General features: G+C 42.1%; 1 protein-coding gene across 1 annotated transcript; it reads right to left on the bottom strand.

Moving 5' to 3' along the window:
• Positions 1-19,402: 19,402 nt before the first annotated feature.
• On the bottom strand, positions 19,403-19,997 carry LOC133928576 (uncharacterized). The gene has a single exon (XM_062374984.1). It carries the CDS (start codon positions 19,890-19,892, stop codon positions 19,641-19,643), a length of 252 nt encoding a protein of 83 aa, XP_062230968.1. The 5' UTR covers positions 19,893-19,997; the 3' UTR covers positions 19,403-19,640.
• Positions 19,998-20,669: the final 672 nt, after the last annotated feature.

Here is a 20,669-nt window from a genome sequence, read left to right as displayed (position 1 = left end):
TAACATTCATGTATCTTGCACTTGCTACAATCTCCCCACATTGTTCATCTTGCATTACTTACTTTGGTCATCAAACTTCTCCCCCTTTGTCAACAAACTTCCAAAAAGGACTATATGCACATGTTGAACTTAAAGGGAAAAATATTAGAGCACATGAGAGAGAATTTCATAAATCATGATCCAATTAAAAATGATACCAATTGTAATGATACCAATTATAGGAATCTCACTACAAAAGAATGATACCAATTGAAAGCTACGAAAGCACATGGATTATAATTCATGAAACTCACATAATATATTCTAAACTCCCCTTATATGTGTGCATACATATGATTAGAAAGAAACATATGCACAATTAAACAATATGTCAAGATAGGAAGTTTAAGCTATATTATACATGGAGGTAGCTTAAATGAACAAAGATTTGACAAAGATATCAATTGAAATGTTTTGAGCATTGCATACCTCCGAGGACATGTTGTTTGCTCCATGAGACTACAAGAGATACAACTTGCAACATATGTTAGTCTCAAAATCACAACCTATAGGATATACTCCCTCTAAATATGTGTATACAAGTGTTGAATAGTTATGAGATATATGCACTTGTTATTGATAACAATAGGGACTTATCCTATAGATTGGATCATGACACATAAAAGATATCAAATGTGTCATAGAATAAACCTACCACTAGTAAACCATGTAGGTTGCTCTTGGATAAGAAAGATTTACAAGCAACCTACCATATAAAAACCTACACTAGGTATTCCAATAAATTAAAATAAGCACATGCAATCCTAGACAAGACAAATGAGTTAGAAGCAAAACAAAATGCATGAACAAGAATCTAGCTACACTTACCTTTTTTAGCTTTGGATGGGGATTTGTGTATGTGACGATTATAATCTTCATCAATGCGCCCATCTTGTACACTTGACTTCTTTACTTAAATCTTCACTTCATCTTGTAAGCCAAGCCTCCAAATCCCCATAGCCGTCTCGGGCTTCAAGTCTTCTTTGAAACCCAAATCGATTGGGACCCCTTCATGTTGGTGATGACTTCCTTTGACACCCAAATGGGTTGGTTCCACCTCCGTTCCTTCTTCCTAACCATGTGTGCAACCACTTTACCATTTTTCTTCTTCTTGAGCTTGTAGTGGTTGCTCTTTATCTTGTTCTTGTAGTTGAGCTTGGTGTAGAGATTGGAGGTCTTGTTGGAGAGGTTTGCCATCTTCTTCTTCTCCTTATCTCCTTCTTCACTTGCTTGCGTTGGAAGGACTTGTGGCATTCCTGATGGTATTTGAAGCATGTCACGGTTGACCTCTCCGTAAACTTCTTCACCATGAAAGTATGGTTATCTTGAGGAGATTGAACATGTCCTTTGCCCTTCAATCTCGCTAAGTCCTCCTTGAGCTTCTCCACTTCTTGCTTGATCTCATCATTCTCTTGTGCAATAAGTTCATTAGATTGTTCTATAACAATATTCTCAACACAAATCTTATCGCAAAGGGGTGAGCTAGATAAAGCATAAATCATCAAAAGAAGTGGAAGCATCTACCTTAGGATTATAATTAAAAAGAGAGGTAGATTGCTTCAAAGGGACCTTAGTTTGAGATTCAATGCACTCAAATTTAGCCTTAAGTTCTTCATGCTCCTTATTTAGCAAATTGAATTTGCACAATAATTGTTCATAATTAGAAACAAAGGTAGCATGAATGTCATTAAGTGTATTTAATTTCTTAAGCTCTTTTGATTGTTTCTTAAGGACCCTTTGTTGCTCATTGATAAAATGAAGTAGTTCATCATAGGAAGGAGAATCCTTATTGGATTCATCATCACTTACATCCCTATTCATACCTTTAGCCATAAGGCACTTGTAAGATGGCTTGCGAAATGATTTGTGTGATGATGACCTTAAAGAAGAGCTTCTCATGGAGGAGTGGATGGTGATGCTCTCATCACTTGAGCTTGAATCTTCATCATCACTCACCCATCTTCCTATGCTTACGAATGCTTTGGTTTTTCCCCTTGTCTCCCTCTTATTCTTGGTCTTTTTCTTCTTCTTCTTAATATGATTAATTGTTTTGACCAAATTCTTCATGGAGATTAGGTGATCATTCTTGGTATTGATCTTCTTGATGCTCTTCTCCACTTGTGAGATGAGCTTAGTGACTTTGGGATCCATCTCTTCATCGCTGGAGGCGCTTTGCTCATCTTCTTCATAGCTCTCTTCATCTTCATCTTCATCATCTTCACTTCAGCTTGACTCTTGCTCTTGTCTCCTCATCCTTGGCTTCATGTGTTGATATTTAGCTTGCTTGCTTATTAGAGCAAGGTTCTTGATGTCGGATGAGAAAGAAGCTTCCACCCCCATGTTCATTGTCATCTATTGGGAGGTGTCTTGATGTCATTGTTGTCGTAGATGATGGATATGATCAATTTGTACTTCGAAAGAAGAGCTTGATGTATTCTTCTCACCACTTGATCATCTTCAATTGGCGTTGTCGGAGGATGAACTCCTGTCGCAGGGATCCCGAGAGACCCCTTTTTAAAGATTCGGCCGGGGGGATGATCCTGAACGAGTTCGTCGGGGAAATAAATGGAAACGGAAATAAATGCAACGGTCGGTGGTGGGGGATGATCGACCTAGTGCAAGAAGAAATAAATGCACCGGGGTTTAGACAGGTTCGGGCCGCACGGGGGCGTAATACCCTACTCCTGTGTGGATGCAATATCCTTCCTTGAAGGGAATCCTTCAAGGATGTGTCTGTTTACAAGGGTGTATCGCTAACAGAGAGCTTGAGGCTCCCTTGTTCTAGCTCTACTCGAGCTTGCTTGTGGTGTTCTTCGAGGTTTCTTGTGAGGATTCTGAGTCTTTCGGGCGTGCCTTCGAGAGTTCTTCGAGAGTGTCGGGTTTTGTGATCTTGGATCAATACTAGGTCTTCCAGCCCCTTGCTGTGTTATCCATCCCTTCCTTTTATACACACGCCGACCTCGACTTACCCCAAATGGGAAAGAGGGGGCGCGAGTTCCAAAGACGCCACGGAGAAAGGCGTCATCATTCCCTCCGGGCGAAGTGACAGGGGCGGTGGAAAAAATGCGGTGCGCATCCGACCACCCGCCACTGTGGACGTCCTGGCGCCGTTGAGAGGGCCCACCAGGCGGCCACAGAGGCACCCGGTGCGCCCACCCTGTCTTGTTCTTCTGTCAGGGCAGGGCGGCAGGCGGAACGCTTTGGTCCTGGCAACGTTATCCCGAAATACCCCGGATGATACGGGACGGGACCCGTGCAATTAATGGACACACGCCCCTCTGCCAAAGCATGCCAGGGACTGACACTGCGGCGTGGGCAGTTGGGAATGTCAGGATGTCAGGATGTCAGGCCGCGCATGCCCATTAAATGCGGCTTCGGACTTTTGACTGGTTAACACCTCGCCGACGGGTCCTTCCGGGTCGTCGGGGCGTCGGGTGATCTTGCGCGCTTGGTTGTTTGGCCCATCGGGGGACTATGGTACTCGGGGGCGAGCGGGCACCCTTCTGAGCACTTTCTTCCCGGTACTTGGACTCTGCGGGTCATCGGGGAACTGGGGTGCTCGGGGATCAGAGGCTGTGGCCCCGAGCACATTCTCCCGGAACTTAGATTTTCCTCATCCTGCAGGGGGGGACCTCGCGGGATGGTGACACGTGGCGGACGACCGGCCTGGTCTCGGGACTCAGGGACCCCCGGTTCCTGATACACCGACAGGCGTCAAACCTAACTCATTGATCTCATTGACAAGAATATTCAAACGTGAGTACATATCATTAGCACTTTCATAGGATAGTTGCTTGATGCCATTGAGCTTAGTAACGAGCACATGATATTTCTCATTGCGCACATCATTTGTGCTTTCATGTATTTCAATGAGGTTATTCCAAATATCATGTGCATTGTGACATAATAAACATGATTAAATACATCAACATATATAGATGATAAAAGGATACTCTTGGCCAATGCATCTAATTGTCTCTCCTTGTTGGTGATGTGAGGCTTCATCCCTTTCTCAGTGACTCTCCAAACATCCAACCCAAAGATAGACATGACAACTCTAGGATTTTAAGCCTATCAAGAGTACGAGGCTTTGATACCAATTGTACAGGATCAGTGACGTCCTAAGAGGGGGATGAATTAGGACACTTAAAACTATTTCAGCTAAAAAACAACGCAAGATAAACGTATATCAATTTCTATCTAAATATGTTCTAGGTTTATCTAGTGTGTCTACTCTACCAATCAAAACGCTTGCAACCTATCTAAAAATGTAAATTGCAAATAAGTAAATGTGGAAACGTAAATAAGATAGAGAGAGCAAACTCAGCATAAGGATTTTTTTCTCGTGGTAACGATGGCATTAATGCCACCCCTAGTCCACGTTGGAGCTCCACAAAGGATATGCTCCCGGTCGGCGCCCAGTCACGGCCTTTGAGCCACCAAGTCAAAAAGATAAGGTCTCCATCCGGATGAGCCACCAAGCCATCAAGGTAAGGTCTCACCACTAGCCTCTCTTCCGGCGCGCCGTGATCACTTCGAAGCATGAGCCAAAAAGGCTAGGGTCTCCACGTCCCGCACAATCGCCTTGTCGCTGCTCCACACCAAGTCGGAGGGTCAACAAGCTTGCCGACGAGTAACCAAGACTCCAAGGTGTTGACGTACCAAGAGGTACACTGTTGGATCACTCCTTAATCCACTCTCTAGGCAGCAATCACCTAGCAACTCACTCTCTAGACCTCACCTAGCAACTCACTCTCTAGACCTATAAGCACTAATCACTCACTAATCTTATACTTAATCGCCTTGGATGATCACTTTAATCACTTTGGTGGCTTGGATATTTTCTCAGGTGTATATCAACTTCTTTGGACTTCAACCCACTCAAATGACTGAGTAGTGGGGTATTTATAGCCTCAAACTCGTGCACTAGCTGTTAACTCAACGGCTCTAAAAAGCTGTTAACACTGGATGATCCGGTGAGAACAGTACTACTAACACTGGATCATCCGATGAGTACTTCCTCAAGAACTAGCCGTTGGAACCCCACTCAAAGCTCTGTGAACACCGGATACTCCGGTGTATACTCCATCTTCATCACCAGACTTTACGGTGTGTATACCTTAGCTATTCGAGCTAACATCTTCTCTGTGTAAATCGCTTTGTTGTATTCTCCAGTGCACATCACTTCATCACCGGACCATCCGGTGTGTTATCCTCAGCCAGCCGAGCCAAATCAACCCTCTTTGGAAAATATACTCCGATGTACAAATCTTCAGAGCACCGGACCTTCCGGTGAGGTCACTGCATTCTCCCCTTTGTCAACAATGCTCCGGTGTATTCCTCCGGTGAGTTTAAATCAATCACTTGAGTGTCCAGTGGGGTCTTCTTCTTCATCATCTTTGCACTGTTCATCGTCCGATGTATTGTCCGGTGCACTTCTCTTCATCACCAAACCTTCCGGCGTGTTGACCTTCGATCTTCAATAGCTGAAACCTTCTCTAGTGAAAATGCTCTAGTGTGTAGCCTCCTCTGCGCACCAGATCATCCGGTGAGGTCCAATGCCTCTGGACATAATGCTCCGGTGTGTTCAACCATGTGAACACTGGACCATCCAGTGAAGTGTTTTTTTTCAATTCAACCAAACTTTGTCCCGGTTTCGGTAGCTTCTTCATGTATTGCATCCATGGGACTTACTAATATATATTCTTGACAAACATGTTAGTCTCAATGACTATGTTGTTATTAATCACGAAAATCACAATCATGACCTAATAGGGCTATTTTCGCTATAATAATTTATTTAGATTTAATACCATATAGGATATGTGGTGCAATGGTAGCGTGTTTAACTCCTAAGCAAAAGGTTGTATGTTCGATTCTGGGTGAAAGCAAGTTTTTGTGATTTTTTTCCAATTTTTCACAGGCTGACGGGCCAAAAAAGGTCATCGGGCCTACCATACCGCGGGCCTGTACAACACGGCTTGTTCTTACGTGGGTCGTGCCTGGGCTGGAGTCACAGCATGTGGGTCGTCACGATACGGCCTATTTAGCTAATGGGCCGTGCCTCAATGGGCTCATGCCGTGCCCGGCGGGGCCGGGCTGCCCATTTGGCCACCTCTGGTGTTCACCTTGGGGGCGCCACGGAAGGGAGAGTGGAGGAAGAAGTCGTGCACCTTCCTTAGCTCCTTGAGAAGCTTGTTATCGGGGGCGTTACCCTGGATATGCTCGCCCGCGGTGAGGGAGACATGTGCGAGCTGGGGAAGGAGGGCTGCAGTGGAGGCCGATAGGTTATGGATCTAGCGCGCTGACAGAGGTACTTGCCAACAATCACCTTTGCACGACGGCGCTGCGAGGAGACATCTTGTCCTCACCAGTCTTGGTGGTAGCGCCGGCAATCGCAAAGCTGGCACCGTGGGCGAAGGAGTCGGGGTAGGCATGCTTGGAGGTGGTGGCAGTCTTGGCGGAGCCGGTAGAGGGTCGAGGGAGAGAGCGGCGGTGACGTCCTCAGAGCAGTCGTGGTCATAGTCGGGGCACTCGGAGCCTGGGAGGCCGATGAGGAGGAGGAGGTCGGGATCCTTTTGCCGTCGGGGAGGAAGGAGAGCACTGGTGAGGGCTAGGCGAGCAGAGAAACGGGTGAGTGGGGGATTTTCTCAACGGCGGAGGGAGCAGAGAAGTTTGTCGAAGCCTCTGGAAGCCTGTGACACGGTGCGGGGTGAATAGGCCGTATCAGACGATCTTGATCTGCTGATGAAGTAATCCGACGGCTCGCAATCAAAAGTCGACGTGGATATTGTCGAATATCTAACTATGGGGTATATACGTATAAGAAGTATATCATATACGGACATGGTATGTACAACACATATTAAGAAGCTTTAGATATCACAGAACTGAATCAACGATGCCTGATACACCCGGAATTAAGGAAGTACTGATCAAGAAAGTTTCGATTAGTTACCTAGCTCGATATGATTATTACTCAAAATATATTTATCTACTTGGATATAAGACAGACAACTCCCTATCGACTACGGCTGGATAGGAGTCGGTACCTCACCCCTATATAAGGTGAAAAGGATGGGGGGAGAGGAGAACTCGAGGCAAGCATTAAGACCCTAACAGAGAAAATATTTGGCAACTTTAGTTTTAGGTTAGATTAGATCTGATATAATTCCTGTAACAAATTTAGCCACATTGCTTATACTCGAGATCATCAATATATGACAGCAACACCCCCACAGGACGTAGGGTATTATACCAATTAGAGATCCGAATCTATATATATCAATTGTCTCGTCTCGTGATTAATTCCTACACTAAAAACACCCAATTAATTTAGAAACACATTATCGTAGACTAATCTTTGACGGACGTCCTCACTGGCTCCGAACACGAGGACGTTGAGATGGAAGAGATGCTGGTACTTTTGGTTCTATGCGAGCAACCTGTGAGGCACTGATTGGGGGAGAGTCTGCGACACTTGCACGGTAGGCCCCACCGCGCCAGAGGGACCTCCAATGGGCGTCCCAGATGGAGGCAGGAGTCAGGACGCGTGACCTCCATTGCATAGCTGGAGTGCAGCGGAGCAGCGGCGTAGAGGCAGAGCCTCCTCAATTCTTACAAGTCCTTTGGGAGCTGTCGTGGCTTGTCCTTGTAATCATAAAGTGGTGTTGGGGGAAAGGGCTCTTGATTATGGGCCATGGATCGCTTCGTAGGCCAAAATGATAAGAGGTTTTTTAATCTGATCCATCTAAATGGACAGATTTGGAAGACCATTAGTCTATTACATATATTAAAGACTAAGATTTCTTTGTTTAAGTTACTGTAACTATTATTCATGTGGGTTTTATATATATATACATATAAATATATGTATATATACATATGTGTATATGTATACATACATATATGTATATGTATACATATGTGCATGTACACAATTTTTTTTGCGAAATTCCAGAAAAATAGCAAAAGTAATAATAGTTATATTGATAAATCGTCTGAAATAATCTAAAATGCATAGAAAAATATCTAACACTAAAAAAATATGAAAAAAATTTAGTTATGTTCGTATTACTACCGTCTATGTGTTAATATTATGTGTATGCATGAAAGTACTACTGTTTTTGGACAAGTTACTGTAGTTATTATTCATGTGGGTCCCACATATGTGTATATACATATATACGTAAACAAATACATATACATATATGTATACATATATGTATACATGTACATATATTCATATACGTATGTGTACGTACATATATTTTTTTCCAAAATTCTAGTAAAATAGTGAAAGTAATAATAGTTATATTGATAAATTAGCTGAAATAACCTAAAATGCATAGGAAAATATCTAAAACTCAAAATATGAAACAAATTTAGTGATGTTCGTATTACTGTCATCTACATCTTCATATTATGTGCATGAATGAAAGTACCATTGTTTCCCCATAATTAAATGAATGTGCTAAGTATTGATAAATTCATAAATAAATATTGAGATGACTAAAATTACTGAATCCATTTTTTTAGTCTTCTTTTGTCATGCTCTATGCAACAAAAAAATATGCGCAGTGTAGGCACGTCAATTCACCTAGTTTACTGGATAGGGCCTGTTATAGGCACTGTGGGGACAGACTGCACAGCCTGCAATCCTCGATTATATGGGAATTTTTTTTTATATTTTGAATAATACATGTCTGTTTGAAAAAATTACATGTGTAGGCTATCATCGCCCATTCAACGAGCGAGAACAAGATCTCACCCGTTGAACGGGTGAAAACTTGTGGGCTCAAACACTGAGTGTATTAAATAACTAGAGAGAGTAAGGTCTCGCCCGCAGACCTCCGTGGCTGCAGACCGGCCCAAAAGGTCTTACTTGTTGAATGAGCGAGACCTTTTGAGTATTAAATCTGATCGCACCAGCCCTGCCGACATTAGCCTCATTTCATTCCCACACATCTAAGAGGGGAGGAGAGGAGAGGAGGGGAGGGGAAGGGAAGGGAGAGGGGGAAATTGTGCGGCGATGCCCTTCTGAAGGAAAAATATATGTTTTTTCTCCGATTTATTTATAAACCCGGTAGGATAGTCACTAGTGCTAGGTTTGATATAGGTTAGATGCTAGATCTAGAATTTTTTTTACAAACCTGGTAGGATAGCCACTACATGTATGTTTGAATGTAGATCTAGTTTTAGAATTAGAGTTAGATATAGTTTAGCGACTAGATCCTTTTTATGTGCATTTTTTTTAGCAATTAGATGTAGTATTTAGACATATGATAGGTATTAGATGTAGGATTTAGAGATGTTTGATATAGCGACCCAAAGATATTTTGTTGCAGTATAGATTACGAGCACGTCGTGCTACATCTCCAATCGAATTTTCTTATGCTCGATCTTGAATTTGGCTTCTTATGAGTTGTGTTTTAGGAGGAAGCTGAAGGTTTCGTATTTGAGAGTTTTTGGGTGTCGGTGCTTCATCCTAAAGTGTGGCAATCTTGACAAGTTCGAATTACGTTCTTCCGATGGTATTTTCTTGGGGTATTCTTTTCATGGTTATTTTTACAGGGTCAATCTTGATAAGTTCAAGTCGCGTTCTTCACTGAGGATGTCTCACCGTCATACGGTGAAACACATTCTGAGGTATCTCAAATATACTCTCGAGTATGCCTTTGGTTTTCTGCATGCTCTTGGCTTTCTCTTCGTGGCTTTTCGGATATGGATTTTGCTGGTTGTAGAATTGACAGGAAGAGTACCTTTGGTACTTGTTATTTCTTAGGTACTTCTCTTATGTGTTGGTCTTCTCGCAAATATTCTATCATTACGTAGTGTACTGCTGAAGTCGAATATGTAGCTGCTGCTAGCTGTTGCTCACAGATTTTGTGGATGACTACTACTTTGAGGGATTTTAGGTTAGATTTCAGGAGTGTGCCGCTTTTATATGATAACACTAGTGCCATAAGCTTAGCTAATAATCCAGTTCAATACTCCAGAACCAAACACATAGATGTGAAATTTCACTTCCTGAGAGATTACAATGAAAAAGGAGATATTAAGTTGAGCTGCATAGATACCTAACACCAGCTAGTCGACATCTTTATCAAGCCTCTAGATGCAATAAGGTTTGCCTTTTTGAGGGGAGAGTATGGTGTGTGCCATCCCTATGGCATTGTGTGAGGAGGAGTTGCATTTGTACATACTCTATCTTACTTTTATTGCATTTGCATTGCATAACATAGCAAGCTTCACTTATATATTCTTTGCACTTTCTTGTACTAGTTATGAATTTGTATTAAGTGTAGTGGATGTATAACAATTTGTGTAAGCTTAGGCTCTTATTGAAATATGACATAAAATCTATTGAGCAAGCTTGTCTTTTCTAAGAATGAACTTTAAATATGAACATAATCTCTTGTCACTCTTGAGTATTTGCTTTAGCTTGATCAGTGCTTAAATTAGGGCTAGTTCTATGAAAAGTTTGCGCTAGGCCACTTTATTCAGTTCAGTGGATTAGAGATCTTTGACCTTTGTCTATGTAAATGTTTCGCCCATGATTAACCCTTGGGAGAGCATGTGCTCTTTTGTGTCACATAGGCCCACCTTATGTTGGCTTTATGAAAAATTGCATATCTTGAATCCTATATTGAGTTAATAAAATAAATGATCAAATTTTGAGCTAAAATTGAATTCAATACGGTGGCTTAAGGCTTCGTATGGTTTGCCAAATAAGTGAATACATGGTTGCTTAAAGTTCACTTGAGGATAGTTAAATGATGAAATGAGAAAGTTAACTTGCGCCTTTTAATCTGCTAAAATTGTTCTTTTTCATATTGTCAAACTAAGGCTTGGATTGATGTTTGTTTGTTTGCATAGCCCGTCGGGTTGAACTTGGTTGCTTAGTTTGAACTTGATATAGCACTAGTTTCTCTAATCTTTGCACTGATCATAAAATTATAGATGCTTTTGTGGTGACATCTTTTTGATAACTGAACAACATGATCAAAACTTGTTTCACTCCCCGTGCTTGTGACATGACCTCACTTCGAGACTTTGTGTGCCTTTGAGTTCTGTTGTTTACTCCTCATATTACTTTGACATCTCTAGTCCTAACAAGTGCTTTGTGATCTATATGTGAAGCTTTGTAGGCTTATATTTTATTTGCACATCTTTAACATTGTCTTGTATCTTTGATATTTGCATTATTAAAGGGGGAGAAAAAATATGTTCAAAGATATTATGCACAAATATTCAACGAAGAGGGAGAAAATTGCATTTATCTAGAAATAAAAAGGGAAAATAGAAAATGTGCAATCATCAAGGAGGAGCATGTGTTTTTGGGTTTTTGAATTTTTGAATTTTCTTGCTTTTTTTAGGTTTTTAGCTCATCTTTGTCTCTCTTAGGGTTTTTCCAACATTATGCCAAGTAACATATTTTGCTCCTTCTCGAGTTTTTGGTCACTTGGATGAGCTTATCTTGTTTTAATTTTTTCAAACCAAAATCTTTAAGCTTTGAGGGTTGTCAGTGCACTCATCAAGGGGGAGATTGACAAACTAAGTTGAAATATGCTTTGGTTTACCTATAATGAGTGATTGACATTAGTATTTATTTGGTTTGATGATATTTGGTTTTGCATGAGTTTTGATATGATTTGAATTGATTTAGGATTTTATTTGAGCATATTGATTATAGACTAATTAGAATTAAAGTAAGAGATATGTGTTTGCTTGTCTCATGGTGTGCAGGTGATGGATGTAATATGACGAACGATAGCGGAATAATCGAGGTCAAGCGAAGTGCTTGGTGCTAGACGATCAAGGAGGCTGAGCAAAGTCAAGAGTGATTCTAGCTGAACACATGGAGATTAAGCAAAATATGGAAGGCGGATGGAAATAGTATGTTGAAAAAGTCAAGCGAATGGGACGTTGGTGCAAATGACAAAGCAGTCTAAGGGATCGCGGGAGACTTGCTAGTAATCAAGATCACAAGATGGAGTACACGCGTCTATAAGAAAGTAGCGAGTCACACTTTGAGAAGTGTACTAGGGTTTTGCGGTTTGGTCTCAAAATCGTAGGAGGACTGGAGGAGTACGTGGCAGAATCGCGAAGTTTACGTCGAGACAAAGCTAAGTCATGAAGGCGTCGTGGTCGTCTGATGAATCGAGAAGAAAATTGAACAAAATACCCTCGGTGCTCTGTAGGAATGTACTACAAGAGAAAAGTATTTGGGTAAAAAGTTAGTAAGTTTAGGGATCAAATTTTCTAGACTTATAAATAGAAGAGTAGGGTTACGAGAGGAGATGAACTAGTTATTTTGAGCCTCTTATGTCATTCATACGAGAGCCTTGTGCTAGGGTTTTATAGTAGAGAAAGATAAGTGTTTAGTCTATATATTAGGTAAGAGCTTTGTGAGAAAAAATCTTTGTAATCTGTCTAAAATAGAACTGACATCTACTACAATAAAACTTATTTTTTTCATGTTATTGTGCTCACTTCTTTTTAATTTCTCTCTATTGGTTGTCTGTAAGTTTGCAAGTTTTTTCAATTTTTAGATTTAATTTTCGTTTTGATTTTCCGGAGGCCGATGATGTCCCACTGAGAACTTCTTTGGAGCAGAAAACACGCCGCTTCGATTCGGCTTTGATTTCTTGCTGATGGATTTGGTTTCTTGCAGATGGATTTGATTTCTTGCGCGTGTGGTTGTCGATGGGAGCAAAGGGAAGCCTGTGGCCGAGAGGAGCATAGGAGCATACGGTGGCTGGTGGTGCCCGCGGGCAGCAGGGAATCAGGGAGGAAGAAAAGGACACAGGCAGAGGTAGGACCAGGCATGGCCATTGTTGGGTTGGAGAAGGCATAGATGCCTCGCTAGAGCGTTTGACGGAGGATTTTGGATGGCAACTGTTCAGAATGAACGGAAATATGGATGAAATGGTAAAAAATAATCAAAATAAAATCAATGACAACGAAGAAAATTCAGAACTTCAAGTGGTTTTCATAGGGCAGAGGCAGTTTTTCTGATAGCACAGAGGGAATTTCCCCTTTTTTGAGAAATTCTCCGAGACGTGTCATGCACATATAACTTATTGGTATCTTGATCCATGCTCTGTTTGCAAATTGATTTGTGTCCGTGCTCCATTGGTTGCACTGCATAGAGATGGCAGTGAAAAAAAAAATCCAAATCAGTAGTACCATACAATTGACCCGGCATCATTAAAAAATGGATCGACAGGTTATCCGTTCACTATGATTAAACAATTCAATGGATAAGGGACAGACTATGAAAGATGACAAATCGAGAAAAATCAACTATGGTCCTGGCAAGTGCCCAGTATCGTGTCAGTCTAAGCTGCATTGAAATTAGTTCCAGCTGAGTTCTGCCTTTTGTATTTTGGTTGTATTATATTTTTTTAACCGTATCAGGATAGATACGATAGGACATAAATAAGTGAACAAGTGAGGGAAATATGGGAGACCAGCAGAATAGGGAGATTTTTGCCAGACATTCAATGTATTTTTGAATTTTGAATTGCAGTCACATCTTAACACATAACGAAGAGATGAAAGATATAGATCTGGTGCTTCCACTTGTCTAAATCGGATCAAAGTACTAGACTGACCACTTTTATATTTTGAACTACAGTCGTGACAATTCCTACCACTCATACCTTTATTGACTTTTTCTACACTAAGTACTATCTAACCTAGGATATAATGTCATATCTGATGTACTTTTATCATATAGATTATATAATCTTTTGAATTTTGAATCTTTTGCTGTCGAAGAGAGCTATTTTTGAGGTACAGAATCATGCCATTAAACATGTGCAAGCTTGTTTTCAGATACAAAATCGTGCCATTGAAAATATCCAAGCTTGTGTTCAGGTATATAATCGTGTTATTGAACATGTCTAAGCTTAAATTTAAAATGGGACGAACATGTATTGATCATGACCATAACAAACAAAATTGTACATGTAACGAAGTTATCTAAACCTAAATGCTCAAAAGTGGAACACACAATCTGTACCACTAGAAAACTAAAAGCCTCGTTATTTCCAATAACACATAACCCATTATTGATCTTCTTTTTATCACATGAGTTTTTAAATTTAAGTCGTTTTGGTATATGACACATGAAGTTTTGGTTTCACGCGTATATAGTACATGGCGCATGAAGACTTTAAATACATAATACTAATATGTCTTGCATTATTGAAATTTGAAAAAATGAGATATGTACCACCTATTGATATTTAAAGAAATGTGTCATGTACCAGCTATGTACTAGTTTCACCTATGTGTCCCTCTATTAATACTTACAAAGAATATAAAAACTTATTAAATCAGTGAATATCGGGAGCTTGTACCTCCTAGGTACCATTAGGAACAAGGTACAACTAACACAAATCGAGGACTAATAAGGTACACCTAACTCAAATCTATGGTTTAGGCAGGAAGCTACGGTGGAACTGGACGTCCACCTCATCCTGGGCTCCTTGGATCTGATGTTACGCCTCACACCGCCATTCCTACCATCGCTGCCCATCTCTAAACTAGCAAGGGACCTCACCCTGAGGGCTGGAGCTCACCAGGCCTAAGTAAGGAAAAGGTAGCAGCATGTAAGAAACCATCCGAACAATATTATAATTAATCATTAAATCGATCTTTTACTTAATCATAACTTTAATTATTAATCAGAATATCACTTCGATAGTCTTAGTATGTGTTTTGTGCCTAAGATCAAAACACATGTCTTTCTAACATATTACATCACAATAAATTTTAACAAAGAGCAAGTAATTTAATTATATTACAAGTTCTTAAGCATCCATAATTTCTTACAATTTACAGCAAAAAAGAGCTAGGAAGAGACTGAAACTAACCAACTCCTAGACAAAAGAGAACTATGCAGCGGAAGATAAAACTATAAACAATAAAAGAAGGATAGAGTCATATACCCTTAGGCTCCATCACAACAACATGACCTTTGAGTAGTTTCCTATTCGTGCCCGCCACCACCCTCAGTGGGCGTGAAGTAGCCAAAGCCTAGCTCCTCCTAGTCGGTAGCACCTAATAGAGCAGTGTGAGTATGAAGGTATTCACAAGACTTAATCTATATTGGGTACTTATAGATAACCCGACTTTAAGGCTTATAAATTAGGATTAGCAAGAATACGGCTACATGATTAAATAAATTTATATGCAAAAGCAAAATTTGATAAAAACATGTGTAAGCATCTAGACTAAACCAACATAACTATCTAACCCATAACCATTAACTGAACATATATGTAAAAAGAACCATAGTGATAATATTTGTAAAGAACAATCTCAACCCATCAACCACCTCAAACCAAATTCGAAACTGTACAACTGCTACAAATAGGCAAAAGCATGCTCATGACCGACATTGTGGCATTTTGAAATATTTTTACACCCTATAGGGGGTACAATTTTACCCACAAAACTCGAGTACCATACGGCTTGAGTGACCACACAGGTCTACCCAAGTGGGTACTCGTGCCAACCTTTCCCAATAAGCCCCAATCATTTGAATCAAGTGTCGCTCAGTACGGAGCCAACTTAGGTTAACTCCCGGAGCAACTTCATGTGTCTCTTACAAGCCTGCCCACTCACATCATCGATGTGCAAGCTCAAATGATCACAACAACAGAGGTATTTGACTTATCTTGCAATTAGATCAACATGTGGTAAATATGATAAGTGCTAGAGCCAATTGCAATAATGATTAGTGCTTAAGCAACACAAAACGATCTACGGTATCTGGGTTCCTCTCTTGACCTACCCCGATCAGGACAAGAGAAACATTCCTAACACCGCTCATATCTCGCCTCATCCTCACTACTCATCCCAACCCACACCATCAACCCAACATGTTTATCAATGTGACAGTAATTAAAGCTTATAGTTCACGAACGGGGGTTGAACCACCACTAAACTTCTACCGAAGAATCTAAATATGGCTAAGCATTTCGGTTAACTTTTAAACTATGCCATCATTAAGTTAAACCCCCGCTACAAGAAGATGGATCACCAATAACTCAAGATGGGGTGTAATGCATCAATATAGGTTCTACCTATACAAAACCGAATATCGACTCAACAATATGCATAATATAGATAAAGTATATTTTATTATATTATACACATATGATCCAAATTAATGGGAGAAACATGCTTAGATACTTACATTGCTGCTCAGGCGGCTGCCTAATTCTACCCACACAGAATTCACAAAACCCGTGTAACTCGGTGTCACCTTCAACCACACTTGCATCACACTCCGAATCCTCGTTCAATAAAGAAGAACGTATGCAATGATAAGCATAAATAAGGTGCAACAATGTATGCTGTAATATGCATAACAACAAGCTAAAAGTGCAAGACATGCAAAATAGTAGCAAACTTTGCGATATAAACGACTTCGAAAAGCTAACAAGAGGGTGGAGACTTTGGGTCAAACTCGGAACCTCCGGGTTGTACTCCGGACGGGAGGGGGGGTTCTCGGTTAGCCATTTTTGAATTATCAAAAGGTCTGGGCTAAGTCCGGAACCTCCGGGTTAGGCCGAAATGTCCAAGTGAGGCTCCGAGCGGGAGTTCTCTACTAAATCCAAATCGAATTAACCCAGAATCTTCGGGTTATACTTGGAAACTCCGGGTTGGGCGGATTTTCCGAGTGAGGCTCCGAGCGAGGGTGCTCGGTTAAAAGCACCACGAATTACCCAAACCTTCTAGCTTTAACCTGGACTATCCAGGTTGGGCAGACTTACACTTCTCGATGATCTTCCTCGATCGATTTCATTCACATGTTAAATCTATTCCACCTAAATATGGATATACACTACACAAAAGGTTCTAGACTCAAATTGCAACCTAAACCCTAACTATTTTTTTAGCACAATTCATCAGAATGTTCCAGGTCTACCCAGAACATTCGGGCAATACCCAAACTATCTGAGTTGTCCAAAGAGGTTGCTTCAAGGGGAAAACTCGGCCGATTTGATTTGCGAGCCTCTCCAAACCAAAGAAAAATATGTTTGAGATAGTTCATACTCTAGAACTCACTCACTAACCTAGAAACACAATTCCTAGCACAAATCTCATCCGAATCCTTTCTTTTTCTCCAAAGCTCAAGAACTTGAGAACTCCGCAAACTTAGCTCCAAACTCGAAATCGACCCACCAATTCACGCATTCTTACTGAGGGAATCCTATCGGACTTACCCACGTTGCTTGTAGAGGTTAGTGAACACTGGGTGATGAAGGAAACGAAGAAATCGCTAGGGAAGAGGAGTCCAATCATGGTTCCTCGTGCTTTAAGCAAAAAGACCAAGAAGGTCAAGAATGGCTTGAATCTTCTGGCAAAACGCAAATGAATTGAATAGATGGGAAGCTTATGAGCTAGTGATCATTTGAATACCACATGTGTACCTGGATTCGTCTTCTAGAGGGAGGAATCGAGGGAGAAGAGAGATGGCTTGAGAGGGAGGTGGTGCTCTTCTCCTTGGCCGGTTGCAAACGGGAGGGGAGAGAGAGCACTGTGGGAGTGAGGGAGTGGGTGGCTGCATGTGATGGAGAGGGAAATGGAGTGGTTGGCCACTCAAATGGGTCCCACATGCAAGAGAAGGAAGATATTTTCAACGCGAATTATATTTCTTTCTCTCTTGAATTTCTTTCTCTCATCTGATTGACTCAAAATGAAGTACTATAGTGTGCCAAAATAAATTACTCAAATTTAGGCATGATGCTAATGACACACAATTGGGCTTAATCACGTGATTACGGATTTGGGACGTGACACAGTACAAAGGAAAGAACCAAAGTTTCACTTTTGTTCCCCTCTTCTGGGGCTCCTGGGTCCCTCCCAGCAAGTAGAGGTAGTCATGTGGAGCATCTTGCCATGCTACAGGCCACCGCCATGGATCTAGTTGAAGTGGAACCAGCTGCCATAGATCCGGTCGCCATGGTGGAGCAAGTCGCCGTGGTGGAGGAGCTCGTAGTGGGGGAAGTCATTGTGGTGGAGGATCTCTCCATGGATCTCCTGTCCCGCATGGATCCAGCGACGAGGCAGCAGATCCATCCCTCATGATGTTGTCCCGCACGGATCCGATGAGGGGAGGTGCAGATTCGACGACGGGAGGAGTGGATCCGTCCCTCGTGAGGCCGACCTGCACGGATCCGGTGAGAGGACGATACAGATCCGGTCATCTTGAGGCTGTCCCGCACGGATCCGGCGAGGCACATCGCGAGGGAAGGGGTGGATCCGGCAGCTTGCACCAGCGAGGCACACCGCCATCGCCGTTCGCCCACTGCGCTAGACTGTTGTCGTATGATCAGGGGCGACCTCCTATTCTCCGCCGCCGCGCATAGCCGAGAATAGCCTCCCAACCTTCGCTGCCGTGCATGGTGTACCTCAGCCCCAGCGTGCCTCCTTTTGCATGGCTCCGTACCAGCTCACCGGTGGCGAGCTCAGCACCATGGAGAGCAGAGCGAGATCGTCGAAGGAGGTGAGAGGGAGGAGAGAGACGGTGTGAAAAATGAGAGAGAGGAGATAGAGGGCATGTCCCTTTATTCTGTAACCGATCAGTATATGTACGATGGGTCCCATGTATTAGTACAAGTTATTGTATGTATTTGTTTCCTTCTAACATCTGACTCACATCTCGGTACAGCTCCGGACGGTCAAGATGCCAGTAACCCCAGTTACCGGGACCATATAATCCTTACTCGACAAATCGTCTTTTGTTAGATTAGAATGAGAGCTGGTATCCCCCATCTTAGAAAAAAGATTTGTATGATTTATTTTGGTTGGTGCGGTGGCGAACAACGATCACTAGAGCGGCTCCTTGCAGTTATGAATGAGATGATGCAGAGACCGGTCTCTTTACTGAACTGTTTGTTTGATCTTAATCACAACACAGACCAGCGTTACCATTCCCCAATACTGTTCAAAGTGGTCACCTGGCAAAGTTTAGCCTGCGCACTGGATACCACAAAACTGTACAAAGATTTAAGCATACTCTGAATCTCTAATTGTTCAGATAATTGAGTATATCATTTGCTCCATGGGCAGAACTACTGAAAGAATTTTGTTTCAGAACTACTAAATGAATAGGATGGGAAAACGACCGTAGTGCCAACAAATCGTCATCAAACAGATCGCCAAATCAAAACATTGGGGCTCTCTCTCATCTTGTGTTCGTCAGTTACGTTCTTTACCTATGAATTGCACATTCTTCGGGGTTTTGCATCTCATCCGATCTATTGATAACTGAAACATCAGAGAGAAGCAACAAACCCAGCCTCGATGGCCATCCATCCAGAGCAGAAGCTGAAGCGACTCAACGACAAAGATCAGCAGATTCAAGTTCAGCAAACCAACCAAATTGCGGATGCGAGCGCGATTAAGATTCCGGTGACTAAACTACTAGTTCATCCAAGAACCGAATTAAGACCCCAACATCAAGATCATATCTACACACCCTGCACGGCCCCTCGATCGCCAACACCGAAACCCCCTTCTTATTCATATGAGCTGCCAAGGACTCAGACCGGGCGGGCAGGGGCTGAGGCGGGGGCCTACTTCTTAACGTCGTCGTCGTCGCTGGCCTTCTTGGCGGCGGCGGCGGCGGCCTTGCTGGTGCGGCTGTTGTTGTTCTTGGAGATGAGGTCGAGGTCCTCGTCGGCGTAGCCGTCGGCGCCCTCCCAGGTGAACTTGCCGCCGCGGCCGCCCTTCTTGGGGTCGCCGCTCATCCCGGTGGCCGACTTGCGGTCGCTGCGGTAGTCCGCCGACACCTTGGACGGGTTACGGCTCTTCTTCCCGCCGTCCATCGCCGGATTCGCCGCCTGCTGCTGCAACAACAAGAGATGAAGGGAGGATGGAACTGGAAACTGCTCCTGATATGAGCCTGGTGCGGTGCTTGTTTCCGGGATCGGGTTCCGGCGGCTTTATTTATAGAGGCGGAAAGGAGGAGGGGTGTTTGGGGAAGATCAGTGGTTCGAATCAGCCCCCTCCCTCAATCATTGGTTATGGGATTTCAAGAAGATATTTACAACTTTCAATATCTACATTACTAATATGTTAACACGTGCAGGATGTACATAACTATTTTTAAAAATATAGATACTTAAATTCGTGTCAAAACAATTCAAATTTGAATGATCTAAATGTGCATCTACACAATCAACTTATTTACAGTATGGAAGTAGTGGTCTAGCTCAGTTCTTACCACAATCGAGAAAGCATATGTTAGAGTCTCCTACCACAATCATCATATGGTTATTAATATTTTGCAATCTTTCTTCGTTGATCATCACAGTTTGTTTCGAACAGGGGAATGTAAGCTAGAGCACGCATTCTTGTGATTTCCTTAATAGTTCCTTTGAAGCATATATGAGATATTTAGAGGATTTGACTTGTATCGGAACTTTTGTATATGGCTTTTTTTTAAACAGTATGACATCATTTGCATAGTTTCATTGAAGGTCCGAGGCTAGTGCAAGATGGGAGATCAAACCCTCGCCGGCTCAGCTCCCATGGAGCCTGTCCGCATTGTATATAGCTTTTCTAGAAATAAACCTATCAGAATCCTATGAAATTCGGATTGA

Source organism: Phragmites australis, chromosome 9, assembly GCF_958298935.1.
Source record: "Phragmites australis chromosome 9, lpPhrAust1.1, whole genome shotgun sequence".
NCBI classification, from domain to species: Eukaryota; Viridiplantae; Streptophyta; class Magnoliopsida; order Poales; family Poaceae; genus Phragmites; species Phragmites australis.
The sequence above is the reverse complement of the archived record's forward strand: the minus strand, read 5'-3'. Positions and strand labels throughout refer to the sequence as shown.

Coding starts and splice junctions, on each gene's coding strand:
- LOC133928576 (XM_062374984.1), bottom strand. CDS start 19,892: ATGGACGGCGGGAAGAAGAGCCGTAACCCGTCCAAGGTGTCGGCGGAC.